The sequence below is a fragment of the Macrotis lagotis genome, chromosome 8 (genome assembly GCF_037893015.1).
Source record: "Macrotis lagotis isolate mMagLag1 chromosome 8, bilby.v1.9.chrom.fasta, whole genome shotgun sequence".
NCBI classification, from domain to species: domain Eukaryota; kingdom Metazoa; phylum Chordata; class Mammalia; order Peramelemorphia; family Peramelidae; genus Macrotis; species Macrotis lagotis.
In genome coordinates, this window is record NC_133665.1 from 152,540,779 (window position 1) to 152,562,640 (window position 21,862).

At 36.1% G+C, this 21,862-nt stretch overlaps 1 protein-coding gene across 1 annotated transcript in view; it reads right to left on the reverse strand.

The window, feature by feature from the left end:
* The window catches only part of LOC141494999 (contactin-4), a 582,571-nt gene extending 568,977 nt beyond the window's left edge, over positions 1 to 13,594 (reverse strand). Inside the window, exon 1 of the mRNA XM_074196081.1 lies at positions 13,464 to 13,594. Coding sequence (XP_074052182.1) covers positions 13,464 to 13,518 — 55 coding nt within the window. The 5' untranslated portion in view covers positions 13,519 to 13,594. The remainder of the gene's footprint in view (positions 1 to 13,463) is intronic.
* Between the last annotated feature and the right edge of the window lie 8,268 nt (positions 13,595 to 21,862).

Below are 21,862 nucleotides of genomic sequence, written 5' to 3' on the forward strand. Positions count from 1 at the left end.
TGTATCCCATATCTGGACTGATTAACATCCTCAGTTCTGCCTCCTGTATTTTTTAATCTCATTTTCTTCAAGAGACCTTTCCCAGTCCCACCCTTACACCACTCCCCAGTCACACCTTCTATTTGGGATTAACTCCTATTTTTCCTGCACATACCTTTCATGTACATAGCTCTTTGTAAAATGGTTAATTGAATTCCTAAAAAATATGGGGAAAGAGTCCTTTACTTTAGATGTCCTTTTTCTATCTCCCTTTTGCTGAAGGTCAAAATGAAGAGGAGAAAATGCAGGTAGCAAGATGGAGAAGAGAAGCAAAAAGCCTGGAAAATGCAAAAAACTTGGATCATTAGATCTTAAAGAACAGACATTTGGCCACATATTCTGTTCTGACAAATATCCTGTTAAAAAATGAAATGTTCCCATAAAAATCACTCAAACAGGAATAGAGGATAACAAAAGAATTTATTTGTACTCATTACTAAAGAGGAAAAAAAGGCATTCTATTTGATTTTTTAAAACTTCAAAAATTGTTTGCAGCTTATATATATAAATATTATGTTCTCCAGATTTATTCAGATGTTCAAAACTTCCTGGAATTTTACAAAGAATTCCACATCAAGTGGTGGGAAAAGAGGAAAGGGTAACTGACAAAGACAAATAATTTTTATCTTTTTATTCTTTTGTCTTAACAAAAATATGTGTCAGTTTTGCTTTTACTTTGATCTTTGGGGTCTATGGATATCCTATATGAAAAGGGAAAAATATCTAAGGACCAACTTTGAAAATTTCATACATTTCTTTCATGAAATAATGCAGAGACTATATTATCTGTAGGTAGTTCAAATGGAAATAAGAAATATCTTTATAAGACACCTAAATGTTTAGCAGATCTTTTGTTTAGAGGGTTAATAGAGATATTGCTTTTAAGGAGTAAAAAAATCTGGATTATAGGAAAGATTTGGAATTAATAACTATTTCTCTGGCCTAGATCTAGGTAAAAAAAAAAAAAACCAAAACCTCAGAACAAAGCAAAGGTGCCCTCAAAGTGGCATTTCTGAATTCTTTGGCAGGATTTTTGTTTATACCATAAATCCTCTTCATTTATTCCTATCTCTGCCTATCAGAGATCTATTTCCTAATCATAAGATGAGTCTCATCCAATCATGAATCTGGATCTAGAGAGGACCTCAGAGTATAATTAATGAAAATCTTTCATGTCACAGATAGGGAGCTGAGGTGTGGGGAAGATAAGAAATTTCCCTGAAGTCACATAGGTATGAAACATGTAAGGTGGAATCTAAATGCAGGACCTTTGATTCCAGAGTTGGGGGTCTTTTCCTTTTATCACACTGTCTTCAGGATGGTAACTACTAGAAATCAAAGCAGGGGATTTAAAGGTGGAATTTGGAAGTCAGAAAATTTCTAGGTTCATACTTTAATTCCTCAACAGAAAGTACAAATGATGAGGACTAGAAAGTCAAATTTCATTCTCCTTTCTTCTCTTTCTTACTCTAACCCAAGGTTTGCCTTATTTGTAGCATCTTCCAGATGATGAAGAAAACACAAGAGGGAAGGATACCATTCCCATGATGGCTATAATGGGAAATCTTTGGCCAGCACTTCATTCATCATTGCATATGGATAGCAGCAAATCACAAGGATATAATACGAACTGACATTTATACAGCACTTTCCAAAGCAGGAAAAATACATTACGACATGAAAGGCTGTCAACAATTTTGTCAGATGGTTAACTCATAAAGGTATTATTACCCCCATTTTATGGAGGAAGAAACTAAGGCTTAGAAGTTAAGGCACAGTCACAAAGCTAGTCTGAATCACAAGCAGGGTCCAAATCAAGTCTCTGTAGACTCCAGGTTCAGAGTCCTTGCCCTATACAGGGCAACCTTTGGGTGTTGTGTAAGAAAATCCCTCTTCTGTTTCTCAGGATGAACTAAATTGAAATGAACAATATACAGAAGTACTTGGCAAGGGGTGGCTAGGTGACAAAGTGGATAAAGCACGGGCCTTAGAGTCAGGAGTACCTGGGTTCAAATCCGGTCTCAGACACTTAATAATTACCTAGCCTTGTGGCCTTGGGCAAGCCACTTAACCCCATTTGCCTTGCAAAAACCTAAAAAAACAAAAAAAGAAGTACTTGGCAGAAAAACAGTAACTCAAGTTAGTAAATCAAAAACTGTGGTACAAAACCTTTGTAGAATCTGATTTTTGCACATATCTGTGGACATAGAGAGTAAAGCATTATGGTCTAGGATAGAGAATATTAAACAAGAGAACAAAAGTTTGAAGCCCCCTGATGATACCTAGGATGCACAGTGGATAGAGCTCTGGATCCACAGTCGGAAAGAATCATCTTCCTGAGTTCAAACCCAACTCACTTACTACTTGTATTACTCTGAGCAAGTCACTTAACCCTGTTTGCCTTAGTTCCTCATCTATAAAATTAGCTAGAAAAGGAAATAGCAAAGCACCCCAGTATTTTTGCCAAGAAGACCCCAACCAAAGTCACAGAGTCAGACCCTTGAAGCAACTGAAGGGGAATAAATGTGATACCAGGTATGTGAAGAAGTCACTTGATTTCTCTGAGTTTCAGTTATCCTCATAAAATGAGCATAATAGTAGTTGTATTAGCATACCTTAACAAGTATGAAATATTCCATTGCAAAACTACAGTGCTATGTAAATGTCAGCTATGGTAGTGATGAAAATGATGATCATCACCATGGTGGTGGTGGTAGTGGTGATAATGATGATGTTTTTGGTGATAATGATGTTCTTGTTGATGTTAAGGAACCTTCAATGCTTCATGGAGTTGTTAATTTGACTAGATAGTCCCTCCCTTTAACCAGATAAAACCAATCCCAGAAAACAAAATATCAACTATATATGGACAATGGGAAGTGATAAGTGCTATTATATATACATATGTATATATAATAGACATGTAGTAATTCATATATGTTATGGTTATACTCTGTCAGATAACATTTGTTAACATTTTAGAAATAGGAGAAATAAGAAATCATTAAAATAATTATTTTTTACAAAAGCTTTAGGGTAATTTATTCAGCTATTTAAGACACACAGACACATTTTATATCCACATAAATACATGTGTGTATATGTTTATATATATATAATCTTAATTCTCCTCATATCCATATCTAAGTGTTAATATATGCATTACAAAATAACAAAATATTTGAGCAAATTACTTTAATAATTTAGAACAAAAATTCCTCAACATGATTCCTTCTCTTTTCCATTGCTCATGTATTGCTCATCAGCTATGCCATAATCTGACAGTAGATTATCACCTTTTGAACTGTGTGAGTTTTCCAGGATTAATTTGAAAGCAGTTCTAACAGTTCAGGTAAGATTAAATTCAAAGGTTTTAGTCATTTAGGAATGTCTTTTGAGTAACTGCAATTCTATGGACTCTCAGTCCAACTGTTCATGCTCCTTAAAAGTTGGTACTCTGTTCATTTCTTCTTCAGTTAAGATTTATTCAATCATTTTTTGTTTTGATGTGAGCTTCTTTGCCAAAAGTACAAGCACCTTTCTGGAATGTTAATTTGCTTCTGGTATATATGTTATTTAAATGGAGTGAACAGAGTTGGAATCAGAGAATTTTCTCTTTTTTGTTTTTTGTTTTTTGTTTGCTAGACAATGAGGGTAAATGACTTACCCACAGTGAGGTAATTCTTAAGTGTCTGAGGTCACATTTGAACTCAGGTCCTCCTGACTCCAGGGCTGGTGCTCTATCCATTGTGCCACCTAGCCACCCAGAATCGGAGTATTTTCATTGCTATAGAAAAGCAACTAAGTAGATGAAACTATGTGCATAATTGTGTTTTTACCCTTTTGTGTATGGGAGATTATCTTTTTCACTTTTGTTTTTTCAGTGTCTAAAGCTTCTTTTTCATATATTTATTTAGGTTGCTAAATTTATTTGGTTGGAGATCAGTTTTTTCAGTTGTAATATCTTCATTATCTCATCTCAATAAATCTTTATTAAGCACTTACTAGGTACCAGATACTATGTTAAGTTCTGAGTATACAATTAATCAAAAGGAAGATAGTCCCTCCCCTCAGGGGATTTATAATCTAATGGGATGGGAGGTATACAATAACAAAAGAGGCAGGAAAGCTAAGGGGAAGATATCTGGGGTAAAGATGCACTCAGAAACTCAGAATAAATCCATCTTTTTTTTTTTTTGCAAGGCAGATGGGGTTAAGTGGCTTGCCCAAGGCCACACAGCTGGGTAATTATTAAGTGTCTGAGACAGGATTTGAACCCAGGTAACTCCTGACTCCAGGGCCGGTGCTCTATCCACTGCGCCACCTAGCTGCCCCAGTCCATCTTGTTAATTGGAATTGAAACTAAGAGTAGCTGAGGTAAAGAAGAATGAACTGAGTTCAGTTTCTGCCATGGATGAAGGAAGGCAAGGAGAGGAGATTGGGGAGAAGAGACTGAGGAAAGTGGTGTTAAATAATGCTTGAGTTGCCATCATGGTCATGGCAAATTACTGATTCTATGACTTCTCCATATCTCTCTATCTGAATTTTCTAGGATCTGATCAAGAATCTCAGTTCTGGGGTAGCTATGTGGTGCAGTGGATAGAGTACTGGCCCTGGAATCAGGATGACCTGAGTTCAAATCCAATCTCAGACACTTAATAATTACCCAGCTGTGTGACCTTGGGCAAGTCACTCAAACTTCATGTCCTTAAATAAACATTTAAAAAATTTAAACAAAATCTCAATTCAAAACTGAATGTATCCAATCCTCCCCCTCCCCATCCCATATCTAAATACAAAGCAAAAACAAATGTCTACCTCTATATAATTTCTCTTGATAATTGACAGTATATTCACTTTCTCAGTCACCCATAGTTAAAATTTGAGAATAATCTTTGACTTTTCTTCCAATCTCTATAAAACCTCTTCCCTCATGCCATTTATCTTTCAAATTCCATTGACTCTACCTTTACAGAATCAATCCCATCTTCCCTTTCTACTTGCATTTCAACCATGGACTTTCAGGTCTTATTCCCTTCCTCCTAGACCAATGCACTATAAAATCTTCAGGAACTAACTGATGCAGAATGAAGGGAGCAGAACCAGCAACACAATATGCCCAATGACTACAACAATGCAAATGGAAAGAGCAATAACACACACACACACACACACACACAGAATCACACAGAATCAAATATCAACATTAAAAAATTACAAAAGGCAAATATTGCAGAGGTGGGAGGTCCGCAATGTTGTACGTTACACGTTATCACATTTTAATGCATTAATAAGTCCTTTTTTTCTCTTCTTTTTTCTTTTTAAAAAAATGCTTTGGTATATAGGGTGACTTCATAGGGGAGCAAAGATTAGTGGGGGAGAAAATTAGGGCTTTTTAATTTTAGAAAGGTTTTATTTATTTTGAGTTTTACAATCTTTCCTCCTATCTTGCTACCCTCCCCCCCACCCCCACAGAAAGCAGTCTGTTAGTCTTTATGTTATTCCCATAGCATACATTGATCTAAGTTGAATGTGATGAGAGAGAAATCATATCCTTAAGGAAGAAACATAAAGTATGAAATATAGCAGAATTACATAGCAAAAGACATCAATAAAATTCACATGTTTATGTGCACATGTACAAATATATGAATATAAAAATACTATGTTATATGTATTCATATATATCTGCATATATCAGGTTAGAATAGAATGGAATAGAATCTATAAGAAATAACCCATTATATAAATTGAGTGTCTTAGCAAGAACATTTGAAGAAAGGTTATTAGAGCATCAATGTGCCAGATTATATGAGGCATAGAGTCATTTGATTTTAGTCAAGGGGAATTGTGTAACTGTAAAATGATAATTACAAACAAATCACACATTCTTACCTAGCCCATATCTCTATCTCTGAACTGAATATAAAATTCTTATTTTTTTGCTCCTGTAAATAAGGAATAATCTAAGCAGGGATATCCCTGGGAAAGTAAAGGTCTAAGGGTGAACTATATTTTGTCATTCTCCCCCTTTCCCTGTAATATTTTAGGTTGGTGAAATGTGATTTAAATATATATGGCAGACATCAAGGAGAAAAGAAGGAAAAATGTCACAAAAGGGACAGACATCATATCATCATTTGAGAAAAAAAATGTTGTTGGTAGTCAGCTCCATTTTTGCTTCTGATGGCTTAATAATGATGGCAATGGAGTTGACATGATGACTGTGGGTGGATTGAACATCTCATATCTTTTTTCCCCAGCATTAACTGTTGCCCTCACTGCCTCTTCCCACTCAGTTTCTTCTGGAATTACAATTTATCTCTTGTGAAGGCCTTTGGGAATTCTCATCTCCAACCTCAACTTACATATAGATTGCCCTGACAAGATTACCTGGGTTTTACATATGCTGTTTGTCCATACTCACTCAAAACAATATCTTGTGCCCAGGAGTGTATTTATTTTTATTAGTTAGCAGAGGACAAAATTAATAAAATCTCAATAATCATTTCTCTACAGGAAAAAAGAGAAGTTTATTAAATCTATCAAGGGAAACTTGCCTATAGGTGGTATAGAATTGGTGTCAGGAGACCTGGTTTTTTGAATCTTCCTTTTAGGTCAATTTGCTATCTATCTACCTACCTACCTATCTACCTACCTAGATATATCTAAATCTAGATAGATTTAGTTATAAATAAATGGATATACATCTATAGATAGATGTATATAACTCTTTTTGGATTGATATTTCTATTTTCCAAGTCCCTCACTTACCTGGCTTTGATGCAGTAGAAAGTTCCAGGTTTTTCTACATGGAATAAAAAAAATACTAGATTATGTTGGGAAAATTAGAGACAGCCATCAGCCTGAATGGGTGTAACTAATAAAGCTATTAATGTTTCATTCCATGAAAAGTATTAACCAAAATGCTCATAAAAGTGAAAGTTCATTGGTATTCTATGTATTCTATGTATGAGGCTGGGGAGATGAAACAAACTAAAAATGTTAAAATCCCTTCCGGTTTCTCTCTATAGATAAATTATCAAGCACATTGCTGTCTTTTAAAGTTTTCCCACCTTGTAATATTTTGAAATGGTTATGCTATTTTTAGCAAGGATTTTGCTCCCCCCCCCCCCTTTCTTCCATGGTTAGGTTATTTCCAAAACAACTACAATGCCCCCATATCACTCTTATGGTTTTGTGAGTTTTCAGTCCTTGACTCTCTGCCTTCTAATCTAATTATTAGCTCTCTCTCCTTTCTAAATCTTTCTCTCATTCTAGACTTCATTTCATGGCCATGGTTGTGACAGGGCACAGGGGAAATGGGAAATCGGCTATCTAGCAATAGAAGACTTTCCAACATGATTGGAAATGCCTCAGCAAGGCAGTTTCTTAGAAAGAGAAACAATACAGCGAAGCAAAATTTAAAAAAAAATAGGAAAGAGGAGGTTACTGCTATTGGGCATTTTGATAACTATATGTATGAAGGCTAACAATGAATAGATTCTCTCCTGCTATTAATTGAATATTTATTCCTCACAAGAAGACACAGAATCAGAATTATGTTAAATATTTGACCCAAATCACTTCATACCTGAGTTCTTCCTCTCAATTGTTAGGAAGGGAGGGAGGCAGAGGCAAAGAAAAAAATTCAAGGAAGAAAAAAGAATCTTTAGAATAGAAATAGTTTAGCCAGCTGCATGGAGGGTTCCTGCTTTGCAATCAGATTATGTAATATCCATTTCACTGAGCACTCACCATGCTGGTGGGGGTTTAGGATGATTCAGTGAAAAAGATGTTTGGAGTCCAGGCTTGATCTTTACTTAAATTCTGTGATTCATCAATCCCACTGTCTCCCAGGGTTGCATTATCTATGTCAACATACTCACTGCAGGTCCCATTTGGCACTATTTTAAACTTATGACATAGGAATACATGCTTGGGATATAGAAAATTAAAAGAAAAAAGTTTAAAGAAACTCTTGTCTCCTCTAGAAGGTTGACTGGTGGAAGGCTATTCCCTCTCTTTGATTATAGGTACTGGCCTCTGACAAGATTATTTTTCTGTTGCATGTTCAAGCTATCCACCTATGATCGACTCTTCAACACAGAGCTCCTCGTCATTCATTTCTTTGTGATCATCTGTCAGTTCCACAATCTATCTTCCTTGAATTATATTGGACCTCTTCCCCATTGCCTCCTGCCAGATGTAGCTGTTAACAATGGCAGAGATTTTGCTGAACAAAGAAATGAAATGCCTGCATTTGGGAAGGCTGCAGTTTTTCATAAGACAGGCAATCTTGAAAGACCAAAAACTCTGAGAAAGGAGAAAATGTAGCCATATTAAAAGAGAGACCAATGGAGAATGCTTCCATCTAATAAATATTTATTACACTACTATGTACAAAACCCTGTGTTAGGCAAGAGAGATAGGGAGACCAAAAATAAAAGAATAAAAAGAAACAGTCCCAGTTCTTGAATGGATAATTACATTGTTGTGATGATGCAAAAGAATACAGTATGGGTGCAGATAAAGATATTAGCTTATGAAGGATTAATGATTTTGTCAGCAAGTATATTGTCTGAAACACAGAAGTTAAGTGACATGTCCAGGGTCACAAAGCTGGTAAGCTTTGATTTGAAGTCAGGTCTTCTTGATTTTAAGCATAGAAAACTGCCACTATAGTATACCCCTCCCATGTACAGGAGGATGGAGAGTGCTAATGACTTATGGATACCTGATAATGACATTAGGATAGCCTTGATATAGGAAGTCATACCTCAGATTACCCTTGAAAGTCTGATTTAAAGAGGTGGAAGGAGTACAAAGGGCATTTTAGTCCTAGACAAGACTAGACATAAGGAGTTGAATTAGGGAAAAAAATTATTAGGTCAACTCCAAAGCCCTAGAAATCTTCATATGACATTAGCATTCACAATTAGTTATTACCTCTGTGTGAATTGCCACTGAAATTAGTATTCCAAAGTTGATATTGGGTTTTCCCTCTTCTCTAAGAGGAGGAAAATTCACTATTTGTTGAAATTATTTAAAATAGTTTTTTTAAACTTTTTTTTTGACAGGGGAATGGTTCTATATGTGGCATAGCAAATTATTTTGGATTGTCCACACTCCTACGCCCTTCCATTAGTGTAGAAAATGAAAAGCATACCTGAATGCTATGGTTGAATACACATTATATTTTGTGATCTTGTAGGTCTGTTTCATCAGCCTCTTGGAGGATGAATTCCCTGAGGGCAATTACTCTACTATTTAAATTGAGGAAGCCAGAGAATTGCTGAACTCACTAAGGAAAAATAAAAGATTTCTAAACCAGCCCATCCTTAGTCTTCAGGTAGAAAAAAGCCTAGCTGTGATTCACCTTAGTATGAAAAGAGGACTAAAATCTCTCTCCTGACATCTTCTATTCTCCTGTGCTCTTCTCCCTTTTCCCTTCCTTCCCTTCCTCTCTTCTTTTTTTTCCTCTCCTTCCTTCCTCTCTTTTACTTTCTCCTAACCCCTTCTTTTTCTTAGACACACTCAGGAAGATGAATAATTTTGATGTAATCGAGGGCTTAACACACCCATACAAAATTTCTAATCTCATGGCAATGGTGGTATTGCTTTTATATTTTTTAAGGTCTTATCTTGAATTGGAAAATCAATTTAATTCAATTCAATTAGTGGGTATCTATGCTATGACTGACACTGTCATAGGTACTGAGTACACATAGACAAAAATATGTAATTTTTTTTCCTTTCAAAGAACAAAAATGAGAGACAGCAATTACAAAGAAAAAACATGTTATATTCAGTTGTGTCCATCTGTTTGTGAAACCATGGATCATACTTGTCATGGGGTTTTCTTGGCAAAGATATTGGAGTGGTTTGCCATTTCATTCTCTGGTGGATTAGTCAAACAGAGGTTATGTAATTTGTCCAAGGTCACATAACTAGTATGTCTGGGGCAGAATTTGAACTCACGACTTCTTCACTCTAGGTCCAGTACTCTATCCAATGAGCTACCTCATAATACAAAGATTTGATTGAGAGAATTCGTGAAATGCAGGCAAAGAGAAAATATCTGTTGCACTCTGTCCATACACCTGACCTTGGTTACATAGGAGGTAAAGCTTGGATTGATTACTGTTGGAACTTAGAGAATCTGAGGGAGTCTGGGGGTAGAAAAGGGAGTTTATTTAAGGGTGAGGGGTAGTTTGATAAAGGTATAGATGTGATAGAAGGGTTGTCACATACTGATTCCCCAGAACAGTTGATAAGGCCACCACACCAGACTGTTTTTCTTTTTCTGAAATGACCAGGTACCAAATACAGACTAAACTGAAAACAAGAACACATTAAAGGGTAGTTCAAATGTAGGAACAGAATCAAGTGAACAGCTGAAAAAATAAAAGCTGTTAAGAATTCAGAGGAACAGACAGTAGGCAAATTAGTAAAATCAAGACAAATCACAAGAAAACAAAAACCATTAATTAAAGCTTGACTTTGCCTACTGTATATGTAAAAGGAATATTAATATGATATAAAGTAGAAAATTCACAAGGGAGGCTTGCAAGGCGAATCAATATAGTATCCTCAACAAATTGGCCGAGAAATTAGGAAAGATTCATCCCTAACTCTTACTTTAGGTCCATACTTAGGTCTGGAATTCTAGACAAACTTAAATAAATGTTCCTTTGATTGTAAACTTTTATTTTTTTTTCTGAACCATTACAACACATTGAGATGGGGAAGGAAATCTGATTCCTGATTTCCTCAGTAAAGGGAATACTGAGCATGGAAATCCCCTTTGCAAATTCAGATCTACAATGTCCAATTAAGAAGTAGATGGAGAACATTTCATGGAGACTCAGATGGGGGAGTTCTTTCCCATTACAGGTTGTTAAAAAGAAGCTGGATAATAAACCATGGGTATATTGTAATAGCAGTAGGATCATAGTATCTGAAAATTATCATATCAGCAGTAGCAAGGAAATTCGATGATATTCAGATTCCTTCATCTTTACCGATGACAAAATTGAATCCTCAATATTTACCGAAGTTATAATGGTGGCAGAGTTGGGATTTTACCCCTAATTCCTATCCCTTCAAGTCCATTACCATACCCTGGACCACACTGCCACAGATAATGTATGAGGTCTTTTCTTTAAGACTTATCTCATTTGATTCTTAGTGCAACTCAGTTAAGTTAAATGAATGTTATTATTACCTCCATTTTGCAAAGGAGGAAACTTTTAAGAGCCTTGCTCAGAATCACACAGCTAGTGAATATTTGAGTAGAGACTGGAACTTAGGACTTCCTGATTCTAAGCTAAGCATTCTTACACAATTTAAGCCAAGATCTGAAAAATGAATTTAAAAATTTAAGAGTGAACTTGTTCATATATGATATATACTCTGTCCCTGACAAATGCCATTTTATAATGCTAATGAAAATGAGGTTGGCATTATGGGGAATGGGACAACCTGGATTCAAGTCCCATTTCTGACCTATAAATAGTGAGAAAAAGCTAATTAGCCTTCAAGTGAATGGAAAACAAAATTAAAAACAAACACAATTCTCCACCCAAATGTAATTGCTTTCAGTGAACTAAGTACAGTCTGAGGCCTATGAGGACACTAATAGAAAAACAAGACTATTCCTTCCCTTAAGAAGACATAGTAGGGCATGACCAAAACTATAAGAAAACAGCTTTGGTTTGAGAAGTTTGAATTAAATTAATGGAATTATAGAGTAGTTCAGTAGTTCAGCCTTTCCAGAGATTCTGGTAGTGGTGACTTAACTAATTTTCAGGATCAGAGGCGAACCTTAAAGACTAAAGGATTTTACAAACCTGCCTTAGAAGAGGGTTTCTCTCAGGGAACTTCTGGGACATATGAAATCACAGCTCTGACAACACTATCCCTTGACCCAAGAATCTCAAAATGGCTTCACTTGCTACCATGTCTCTGCTTTTTTTCTAATTCCAATACCATCCTCCTCCTCATCATCATCACCACCACCACCACCACCAAAAACATCATCATCATCATCATCATCATCATCAATCCAATCTTCTCCCCTTTCCACCCCCTCAAAGAAAAACTCATCACCAGCAAACATTAATGCGGAAATTGCTTCAGCTTTGGTATTTGTACCTCACAAGAACCTTTGGTTGCTATTACCTTTCCCTCTAAACTGAGGGCAGAGCAAGATTCTCTTACCTCACCATCATCCCTTCTGGGACTCTATTACCCTTTAGCTTCCTTTTTGTGTATTTCTTCCCCCATTAGATTGTAAGTTCCATGAAGGCAAATACAATCTTTTTTTCCTATTTCTGTTCTTAGCTTATTTTATGTGCTGTTTGGAATATTAGTATATCCAAAATAGTGAAGCACTTGAATGCCCAATAAAAATTTCAAATCAAACTTTTATTAAATATTTATCATCCACAAAGTTCTGCATTAGGCTTTCTGAGTACAAAAAAAAGGAAGTAAGGGAATGATTGAACATTTAAAAGCTATTTTAAATACAAGCAAATTTGAGAGTAGTGAGAACATTATATATATATATATATATATATATATATATATATATATATATATATATATATATGTATATACTGGGATTAAGAAATACTTCCAAGTAGAAGATAGCTCTTTAATTGAGGAAGAAAGAAAATTTAAAAAAATAAAATGTTAGGAAGGAAAATTAAATCTATTTCTGTTTAGATCTGTCTATACATCTCTATCTCTATCATCTATCCATCTATTCATCCATCCATCTATCTATCTATCTGTCTAGCTACCTAGCTATCTATCTATCTATCTATCTTCTAAGAGTCTAAGTATAATACTAGTCAAAGGAAACATGAACTCTTATCTCTGTTCATTTCTTGTGGAGTTAAGAACCAAGAGCAAAAGTCAAAAAGAAAGTCATACATTATCAGAAATAAGCACAGAATGTCATTGATTATTAACAAACAAAGTAACCAAAGGAAGTTGTCTTATCAATGAAGTAAGCAAAAACAAAGTGGAAATCATTCCTAGATAGTCTTCTATCCACTGTTATCCAGAATGGCTATCCCACACACCAGATTTTCTCTATTATTGCCCAATATCTGTGTGAAATTGAGCATGAGAATGAACAAAAATAATCTTTTAAAATAGCTTAAAACAACTCTAAATGGGCAGGATAGATGAGTGAAAACACCATTTTCTTTTGGCATAAAATTGGAAAAGAGTCACAGAAAAGACGATCAAATTGGTGAGTGTGTGCTTGTGTATTCAACATTATTAGCAAAAGCTCATCATGGTGACATGTACTCAGGATCTCATCAGTGGCATTGAATGTGAAGACCCACTTTTGAATTAGTGTGAGAGACTGGGGTATTTTTAAATCAAAAAGTTTTAAAATGACATTTTACCTGCAAGGCACAACATGAATGATTGCAGCACCAGGAGTTCCCATAGCAACCTCATCTTCAGTTTCCGAGGTCAAAGGAGGCTCAAGTCCAATAACTAGTGACTAGAATGGCTGCTTCTTTTAAGTTTTATACAACCTTTAATCTGTGGGGAAAAAAAAAGAAACATTACAATGAAATGTAGGGTTACTGTACCTTGTCTTCTGAGCAATTTAATCTACCCTGGAATGTAAATGAAATTCATCACTGAAGGGAAGTATAGATATAAACACACATATTTAAACATATATACATAAATGTAAATATATTCTTGCATATAAACGTGCACACATGTGTACATACCCATCTACTGATATTAGTCATATGTGGGTTTTCATGGAAGGAAATGGCAAACAGGTTAAAAACTATGAATATGATGCATTTTGGTCTCTTTTTTTTTTATCTCAGTTAACCTTTTAGGTATCTCTAAGGTTATAATAACAAAGATTTAGCCTAGATAGTATGGCAGAGTTTATCTAGTTCTGCTCCCACATTTTAAGATGAGGAAACTAAGATCCAAGAAAACTCCCAAGGCAGAATTTCAAATCAGGTATTCTGAATCCAAACTTACTACATTAGGCAAGACAAGCCAGTATGCATCAGTGGGGATGGATCAATGGGTATTTCTTCCTTGGCTAAAGTATTCAGTTGGAAGACAAACAAATGGTTTAGTTTTTTCAAATACTTGTCAAGTCTCAAGGTTCAGAGATATCCTAAAATAACCCAACTTGGTGGAAAAGGAGTCCCTATATTTCTCCAAATTATTTACCTCCTCTTTCCCCCTCCAAAAAAAAGTATTGGGGGATTTGCCAGTGGTCAAGAATAGCCAGGAAAGGCATAGAAGTTTCCTGAATAAGGGTTTGGCATCAGGAAAGATTTGGGTTTAAGGTCAGCCATTGACACATACTGGCTGTATATCCTTTGCTCATCTCTCTAAACCCCTCATTGTCCTGGGCAGCTCGTGAAGAGGACATGTTTCAAAGTAGTTTCTTACTAAGCCATACCTGCAGTCTCAATTCCTTATGTACCCTATCCTTTCCCCCCATACCTCATATGAGTTTTATATTGTTGAAGCCTATAAAGAAGCATATGCCAGAGTCACCTATGTTCAGAATTGAAGCAGGCACTGAAAATAAATTATTACCTAGTCTACAAATGTAACACCCCCCCCCCCTTCACCCCTACCATACCATTTCCCTTCCCCAATCTTTCACCATGGGCTAGGAATCATTACTAAAGAGAAGATGAAAAGCAATAGAAGGACTACTTGTAGCTAGCAAGAATCTGTCCTGTGGATGCAACAGCCCCAGAGAATGCCCTGAGCTGATTAAGGTGATGAATCAGAGCAAAGGTTGACAGTAGAACAGTGAGCTGCTCTCTTTCTCTTACACTAAGCTCTGGAACAAAGATGCTCTCCTGTGAAAGGATAAACTTGCCTGAGCCCTGAGAGTCATTAAAAGCTTCCTCTTGCTACAGAAGCAATGCCTAATGAAGCATAGTGTGGGCTGAGTCTCATAGATATCTTCCTTAGGAAAATAGATGAAGAGCTGGGCAGAGATATTCTAGAGGCTGCTTCTATTGGTTCATGGGAGTCCATTGTTAAATTTTCAGCATGAGCATTTTTATACCTTAGAAACTGAGAAATGCTACAGATCAGGCTAGATTTCCTGTTTTGCTAATTATCTAGACAAATAGAAGCTGGGGAAAATGTTAACAGTATGAATTCATCTTTTCTATGTCATTTGTCATTTTTATGGGAAGTCAACTGTTAAAACATCTATCAGCATCCCAGTGACTAGAATGGACCTCAGATATCATCTAGTCTGTCTTCAGTTTTACAGGTAAGGAAACTGAGGCCCGGGGAAATGAAATGATTTATCCAAAGTCATACTGGAAGAAGAGTAAGAAATTGAACTCACATCTCTATCTCAATTTTCTCAAATAGAAACTGGTACTAATACAGGACCTATCTTGTAGGTTTGTGGGGAGGATTAAGATGTATATTTGTAAAAGATGATGCCTGGTACGTTAGAAGTGCTCTAGAGTGATCGTTATTAATATTGTTATTCCTTGTATCCTATTCCCTCAGAGTGGGGATTCTGAAAAGAATCTCGTGAATAAGTAGTTTGCTGTCTCAGTTCCACTGGCAGCTGTTCCCAAGGTTAAGACAGACCCTTTCTATGTCTTTCTTTCCCAGCACAGAGGATAGTATCTGTCACAGAGTGTAATAAGTTCTCTTTGACTGATTTGTCAAATGGAGGAAGAAGGATTGTTTCAGGGAAATAAATGGAGAAGAAATACAATAAATGCTTTAAAAAATAAAGCTTCCTGATTCTGTTTGCTAAAATCATTTGGAAAGTTCAAAAAGTACTATAAAATAATCCATAGAATCTTCAGGTCTTGAGCTTGGAGAAACTTTAGAAATCAGGTAGACTGAGGTATCAGTGAACATAAAAAAACCAGAACTGTATAATTAGTTTCTTTCATAACCATATGCATTTTGTTTTATACTTTAATAATTCTTGCTCTGAGAAGGGACCCATAGATTTTACCATACCACCAAAGGAACCTCTGATATAGGTCAACCCCTTCATTTTCCCATTGAGGAAACTAAGGCCAGAATTTTAAGTAACTGACCCAAGTGCTAAATCACATAGGTAATAAATGTCCTCAGTCAAAAAGTGTTATTATAGTCACCAATATTTGTAAGCTTTGCTGACCCACCGCTACTCAATTGCAAGACACTATTCATTAGAAAATGACTTCCCGGACTTAAGTCACATTAAAATAGTTGACAGCAGAAGACATGCTAATATAATACTCTTAACAGTAAAAACAAAAGGTGTGGACACTGAGAGAGTTCTTTCATTTACAAAGCAGATTGTATAGGTAATAGAAACTGCAACAGCCTCATTAGAGTGCTTTCTTTCTTTTTATGCATTTAAATTGTCCTATTTCCGATAAAAACCACCCTTAATATTCTGTGAAGAAAGAAAGAATCTTTCATTTTTGGATTTGCTTTGCAGAAGCAACTGTACAAGGTGGGGGAGGGAGAGATAATGCCCCTTAATTGGATGACTTCAGAATTCCTTCTGACATGCCTGGTGATTAGGACAATTTTAAACAAATAGGAAGTGCTGATCAATGAAAACTAATAATGTATTAAGCAAACGATCAGGCTATTAATAATTAATCTTACAAGAGAAATGTCATCACAAACCCTCTTGATGGACCTATAATTTGAAGCAATCTTTTGCAGCAGTTAAAATGGATCCACTTACATGATAAGGACCTAATACAAGTCAGGATGCTGTTTATGACTTATGTTCTATTAACAACCATCCATAAGTGTGTAAGGAAGCTAAGACCAAAGAACCCTATGTGAACTTTTATTTATATTCAGCTAGACAGAGTTCACACAGATGTCTTAGAAGTAATGGGGTGACTAGTCATTGTTTATCTTCCCTATGTGTAGACAACATGCAGACTAAACGGTGCTAAGCATTCCAAATGTTCCCACTGCACTCAGGTATAGGCACACAGTCATAGATTACGCAGACTGAAAGCTGAAAAGGACCTTAAAGGTCAGCTTGTCTCGCACCTCCATTTAAAGGAAGAACCAGTTCACAGTGATACTCAGTTTAGTGCAGACAGGCTCTAGTGGCAGGGCCATAATTCCCAGTGACCATTGGGTCCTCACTGGCTCTCCAATCTAAGATCTTGGGCTCAAATCCAGCCTCTTTCCCTCACTCCCTCTGTGCCCTGGTCAAGTCACTTAACCTTTTTGGTCTCAGTTTATTCACCTGTAAATGAAGGAGACAGTCTAGGTGTCCTCTAAGATCCCTTCCAAATGGAAATCTGCTATTCTAAATGTTCTTTTTGTGCTTACTCCTTTAGGTCAGAGACTTAGTTTTATATTTGTATCTCTAGGGCTTACTACAGTGTTAGAAGGAAGGAAAAAAGGGGAAAAAAAAGAAAGGAAAGGAAAGGAAAAGGGGAAAGGTAGTAAGGGAGGGAGAAAAGACAAGCAAAAGGGAAAGGAGAGGAGAGGAGATGGAGAGGGGGGAGGGGGAAGAAGCAAAGAAGAATAAAAATAATTTATTGCATACCAACTATATACCAGATTCTTTACAAATGTGAACTCAATTAATCTTCATAACAACCCTAAGAAGGTGATATCATTATCCTTAGTTTACAATTCAAAAGTCTGAAGCAGTCAGAAGTTAATTGACTTATCCAAGGTCACTCAGGTAGTAAGTAGCTGAGTATGGATTTTAATTCAAATATTCCTGTCACTATGTCCAGTGTTTTATCTAGTGTGCCACCTAGCTATGCTGACACATTTAAATTCTTAATATATATGTCTCTCACTCATTCAATACAAATTTATTAAATGATTGCTATGAACCAGGTGCTAACTAAATTCTTAGGATAGAAAAGCAATGAAGTTCCTATTTTTCAATGACTGATTAATTAATTTGTTTTCATTCTTTCATTCTACCTCAAACTATTAATTTTTGAGTATAAACTCAGAAAGGAGCAAAATTCCTCAGGAAAACAAAACCAGGTACCATCTTTATGATTTTGCTTGACTATGAATGTTTCTGCTCCATCTGACCCAAAGCAGAAAGAAATGTAACATCTGATCTTGCCTTCAAATTAAATCCATACATTTTAGGAATGGGTCAGGGAACTGACATAGGATTCAGTCACTATATCAACCTCATCAGAAGTAAGCAGATAACTGAGATTATTCCATTCAACTTGACAGACCCCCCCCCCCCCAACAGCTTAGAGATGCAAAGACATGTTCAAGGCCCTAGGTATAGCCTAAGGCAAAATCAGGAGATAAACTCTATCTCTTTCTGTAGTGCTGTTATTTTCTTCCCTGATAGTTCAGTTTCTTCAACCAATTTGAGATAGTCGCACTCCATGGACCTTAGGTTGCAAACAGTTCTTTTCATAAACTCTTACTTCACATTCCATTGGTTTCATTCATTTGAGTCTTTTTCTTTTTCTTTTAATATTTAGATAATTAGCTTCTTGATGTCACTGGAAAATCATTTAAAGAGCTCCATCATTATTTTGAAATACTAAGTCAGGATTTCAATGTATGAAGATTCACTTTAAGAAAAGTTTTCTGGAAAGACATTGAGTGAAGGGGCAGGGACTATGTGCGGTCAGTTTGTGCTATTTATTATTTTTTCCTCTTTCGCCCCATTACTTCTTTCCACCTTAGTCCTTTGCAGAACACAATTGGCGTGACTAATGGAGGCCACAGTGAAATTCATAGGCTATTCTAACTTTTACTAAAACAAGTTTAATATGTTGGAAACACTTTAGCTACTCGCCTAGCAACAAGCTGAATCTGCTATCTGAGGTCTAATGAAGCTAAATGTAGAATTCATGTCTAGTAAGTTGTTTACTAGGAATGCTTTCTTTGGCAATGGCATTCCATAAAACAAATAGAATTTAAAAATAGTGCACAGGTCTATTGTAGCCCTTTCTGCTTCTACTGTCATGGTGGAAGGTAATGAAATAAAAAAGCAAATCTGTTAAGATTTTTTTTTTTAGGAAATCAAAACCATTTACTTAACTGGAAGAATGCTAAATTGTGAAATCCTTGTTAAATGATAAAATATTGGAAACTAAACCATGTTAATATTGATATTTGCACAATAAATGAAAGCAGAAGGCAAAAGGAAATCGCAGTTAAATGGAAAGGTGATCTGGTCAACAATGTGTCCTTGGAGAGGTAGACAAAAGATTTGGCAGAAATTATTTCATCATGCACACAAGGGAAATGAAATATCATTTCATTGAATACTTCATTGCATCATCTTAAAGTAACTGTGATAAACATAATCAATTAAGAAGCATTTATTAAATACTATGACCACCATAAAAATAATTGATGCTTGTGTTTCACCATCTGCTATAGAAGATGAGACAGAGAAGTTATATAGTAAGAACTGGTTGAGGTCCTTCCAATGAAATCAACATTTACCTTGATACTAAGAGACTTCAAAGGAAACATAGGAGATCATTGCAAAAATATTTTTAAAAATCATGGCTCAGGTTTGAAAAACAAGAGAGAATTGATTTGTTGAGCACTCAGAAATCTGATGCATATATATGAATTTGTACCTATTCTATTTAGATACATATGAACATTATATATGTGTGGGGAGAGAGAGAGAGAGAGAGAGAGAGAGAGAGAGAGAGAGAGAGAGAGAAGCAAAGAGTAGTTTCTTCTATAAGCACATTGAGTTGGAAGATACTGGACATGACAGATATTCAAAAAAATCATAAAAATTAAAATTTATTTTATTTTCGTGGAAAGAAAATCACTGTGAGAATCATGTGTTGGTGTTTGGAGGAAGGGCCAAAGAGAACATCAAATTAGAAGAAAGATTAAAGAGGAAAAGATGATATTGTGAACAATTACAGATTCTTTAATTTAATCTATTCAGATGAATCATTGATGCAAAGGAGAAAAAAGAAATGGAAACAAAGCAAAACCTAAGAGTATTGCTTATCATCGTTTCTTGTGAAAGTTTAACTGATGCATGCAGTTGCCACAGTTAAAAGGTAAAGAGAACACCCCATTTTTAAGATACAAAGAAGCAGAAAACAATCACCCCTGCCCTCTGATAGACTATGACTTGCTGGGATGATTGACTAAATACACAGAGTACAAGGGAGAAAAGGAAACATAAGTACCAAATGAATGGTATCAACTGAAATATTGAGCTAACTCCAAGATGAGATTGGTGGTGGTAAGAAGACAGCTGCCACATCTGAAGCTTTTGACATTGAGATGAACATAAATTGCAGAGGGAAAGGAGGTATGATTGGGTTGTGAAGGCAGTATTCATTTCAGTGAGTCATATAGTAAAGGAGGTGCAGAAGACCTCATATCAAAGGTACATTGTACACAGCCCCTGAGGAAAGGCTGCCAGGGGTCAGGTTGAGAGATTTCTATCTACCATTTCCTTCTGCCATCTTATAACCAACCTCTACAATTGAGAAGACCTCAGATTAAGGGTTCACTAGTACCCTGAGCCTTCCATTTCTTGTTTGATATAGAGGCTGCTGAAGTGCATCTACCCCCGAAGAAACCACTTACTTCTGTACCAGCATAAGACATCCCCTGCCTTCTGCTGCCAGTCCAATCTCCCAAAGAGGATATGAAAAACCTTGGCTGCAAAGAAGAGCTCAGGCATCTTCTCTTCTCTACACTTGAATTTTGAGGGTAGAGAAGTGGTACTCCACATTCTAGTGATTCTGAACCACTGTAGATCATGATCCCAACCCCATCATCCAATTCCTCATTCCCATTCTCCTCATCTCTGCACTTCAAAGCTTCATCCAGTTTCCTCTACTTCCACTGTGACTTTTGGAATGCCTGTTCCATAGGAAACAATTTCTCCTTTATTCTGAATGTTTTATTAGTTCTTACCGGAACCTGGTTTTTCCCTGATGACACAGCATTCCTGATCATCTTTTCCAGTACTGGCTGCACCTTCATTATTTTTCTCAGCTCATAGGTTGAAGTATAGGAATTAGAATATTCTTTACTCCTCATTGACACTTTCACATTCTCCCCCTTCCTCCTTTACTAATAGCTTCTCTTCCTTTACTATTCATGCTATTTCTATTTACCACCCATTCAAACTCCTGAGAACATTGTCTAGAGACTCCCAGATCACTCTAATGATTTCCATACTTGGCCCACAATTTTTCTCTTCCCCCTCCAATTGCCATTCTCATACTGGGGAACTTTGATATGCATATTGATTCTCTCTCAGATACCCTAACAACTCAATTCCTCAACCTCGTCTCCTTCTATGAGCTATACCCATATCTTACCTCAGCCACAAACACAGAAAGATAGTCATCCTCTTGATCTCCTTCACAAATGCATCACTTCAGTTTCAAGAATTCTGGATTTCCCTTAACAATTTAACAGTGTATTAACTTTATTCTACATCCCTACCATGATTTCCCATTCCTTGACACCTTTCCTCCTCTGTCTCCTTTTCATCAACCACATTCTTATCTTATCTCTATCTTGATTCCTTGGTGAACTAATTGAACTCTACACTGCCTTCTACTGAATCCTTAGGACTGCTGTCATATTGCCAATTACTCCCAGTCAAAATTCAGCCTTGAATCACTCCCACCATTTTTTGCCTTTGTGCCTACACATATGCTGCTGAACAAAAATGGAGAAAAACCACACAATGATTCTGGGTTTACTATAACTTTATGTTACATCACCTCAATTAGGCCTCTAGGTAATTTTACTATACCTCCCTAATCAACTCACTATAGCACTTTTTGCAGTAGTTCTAAATCTT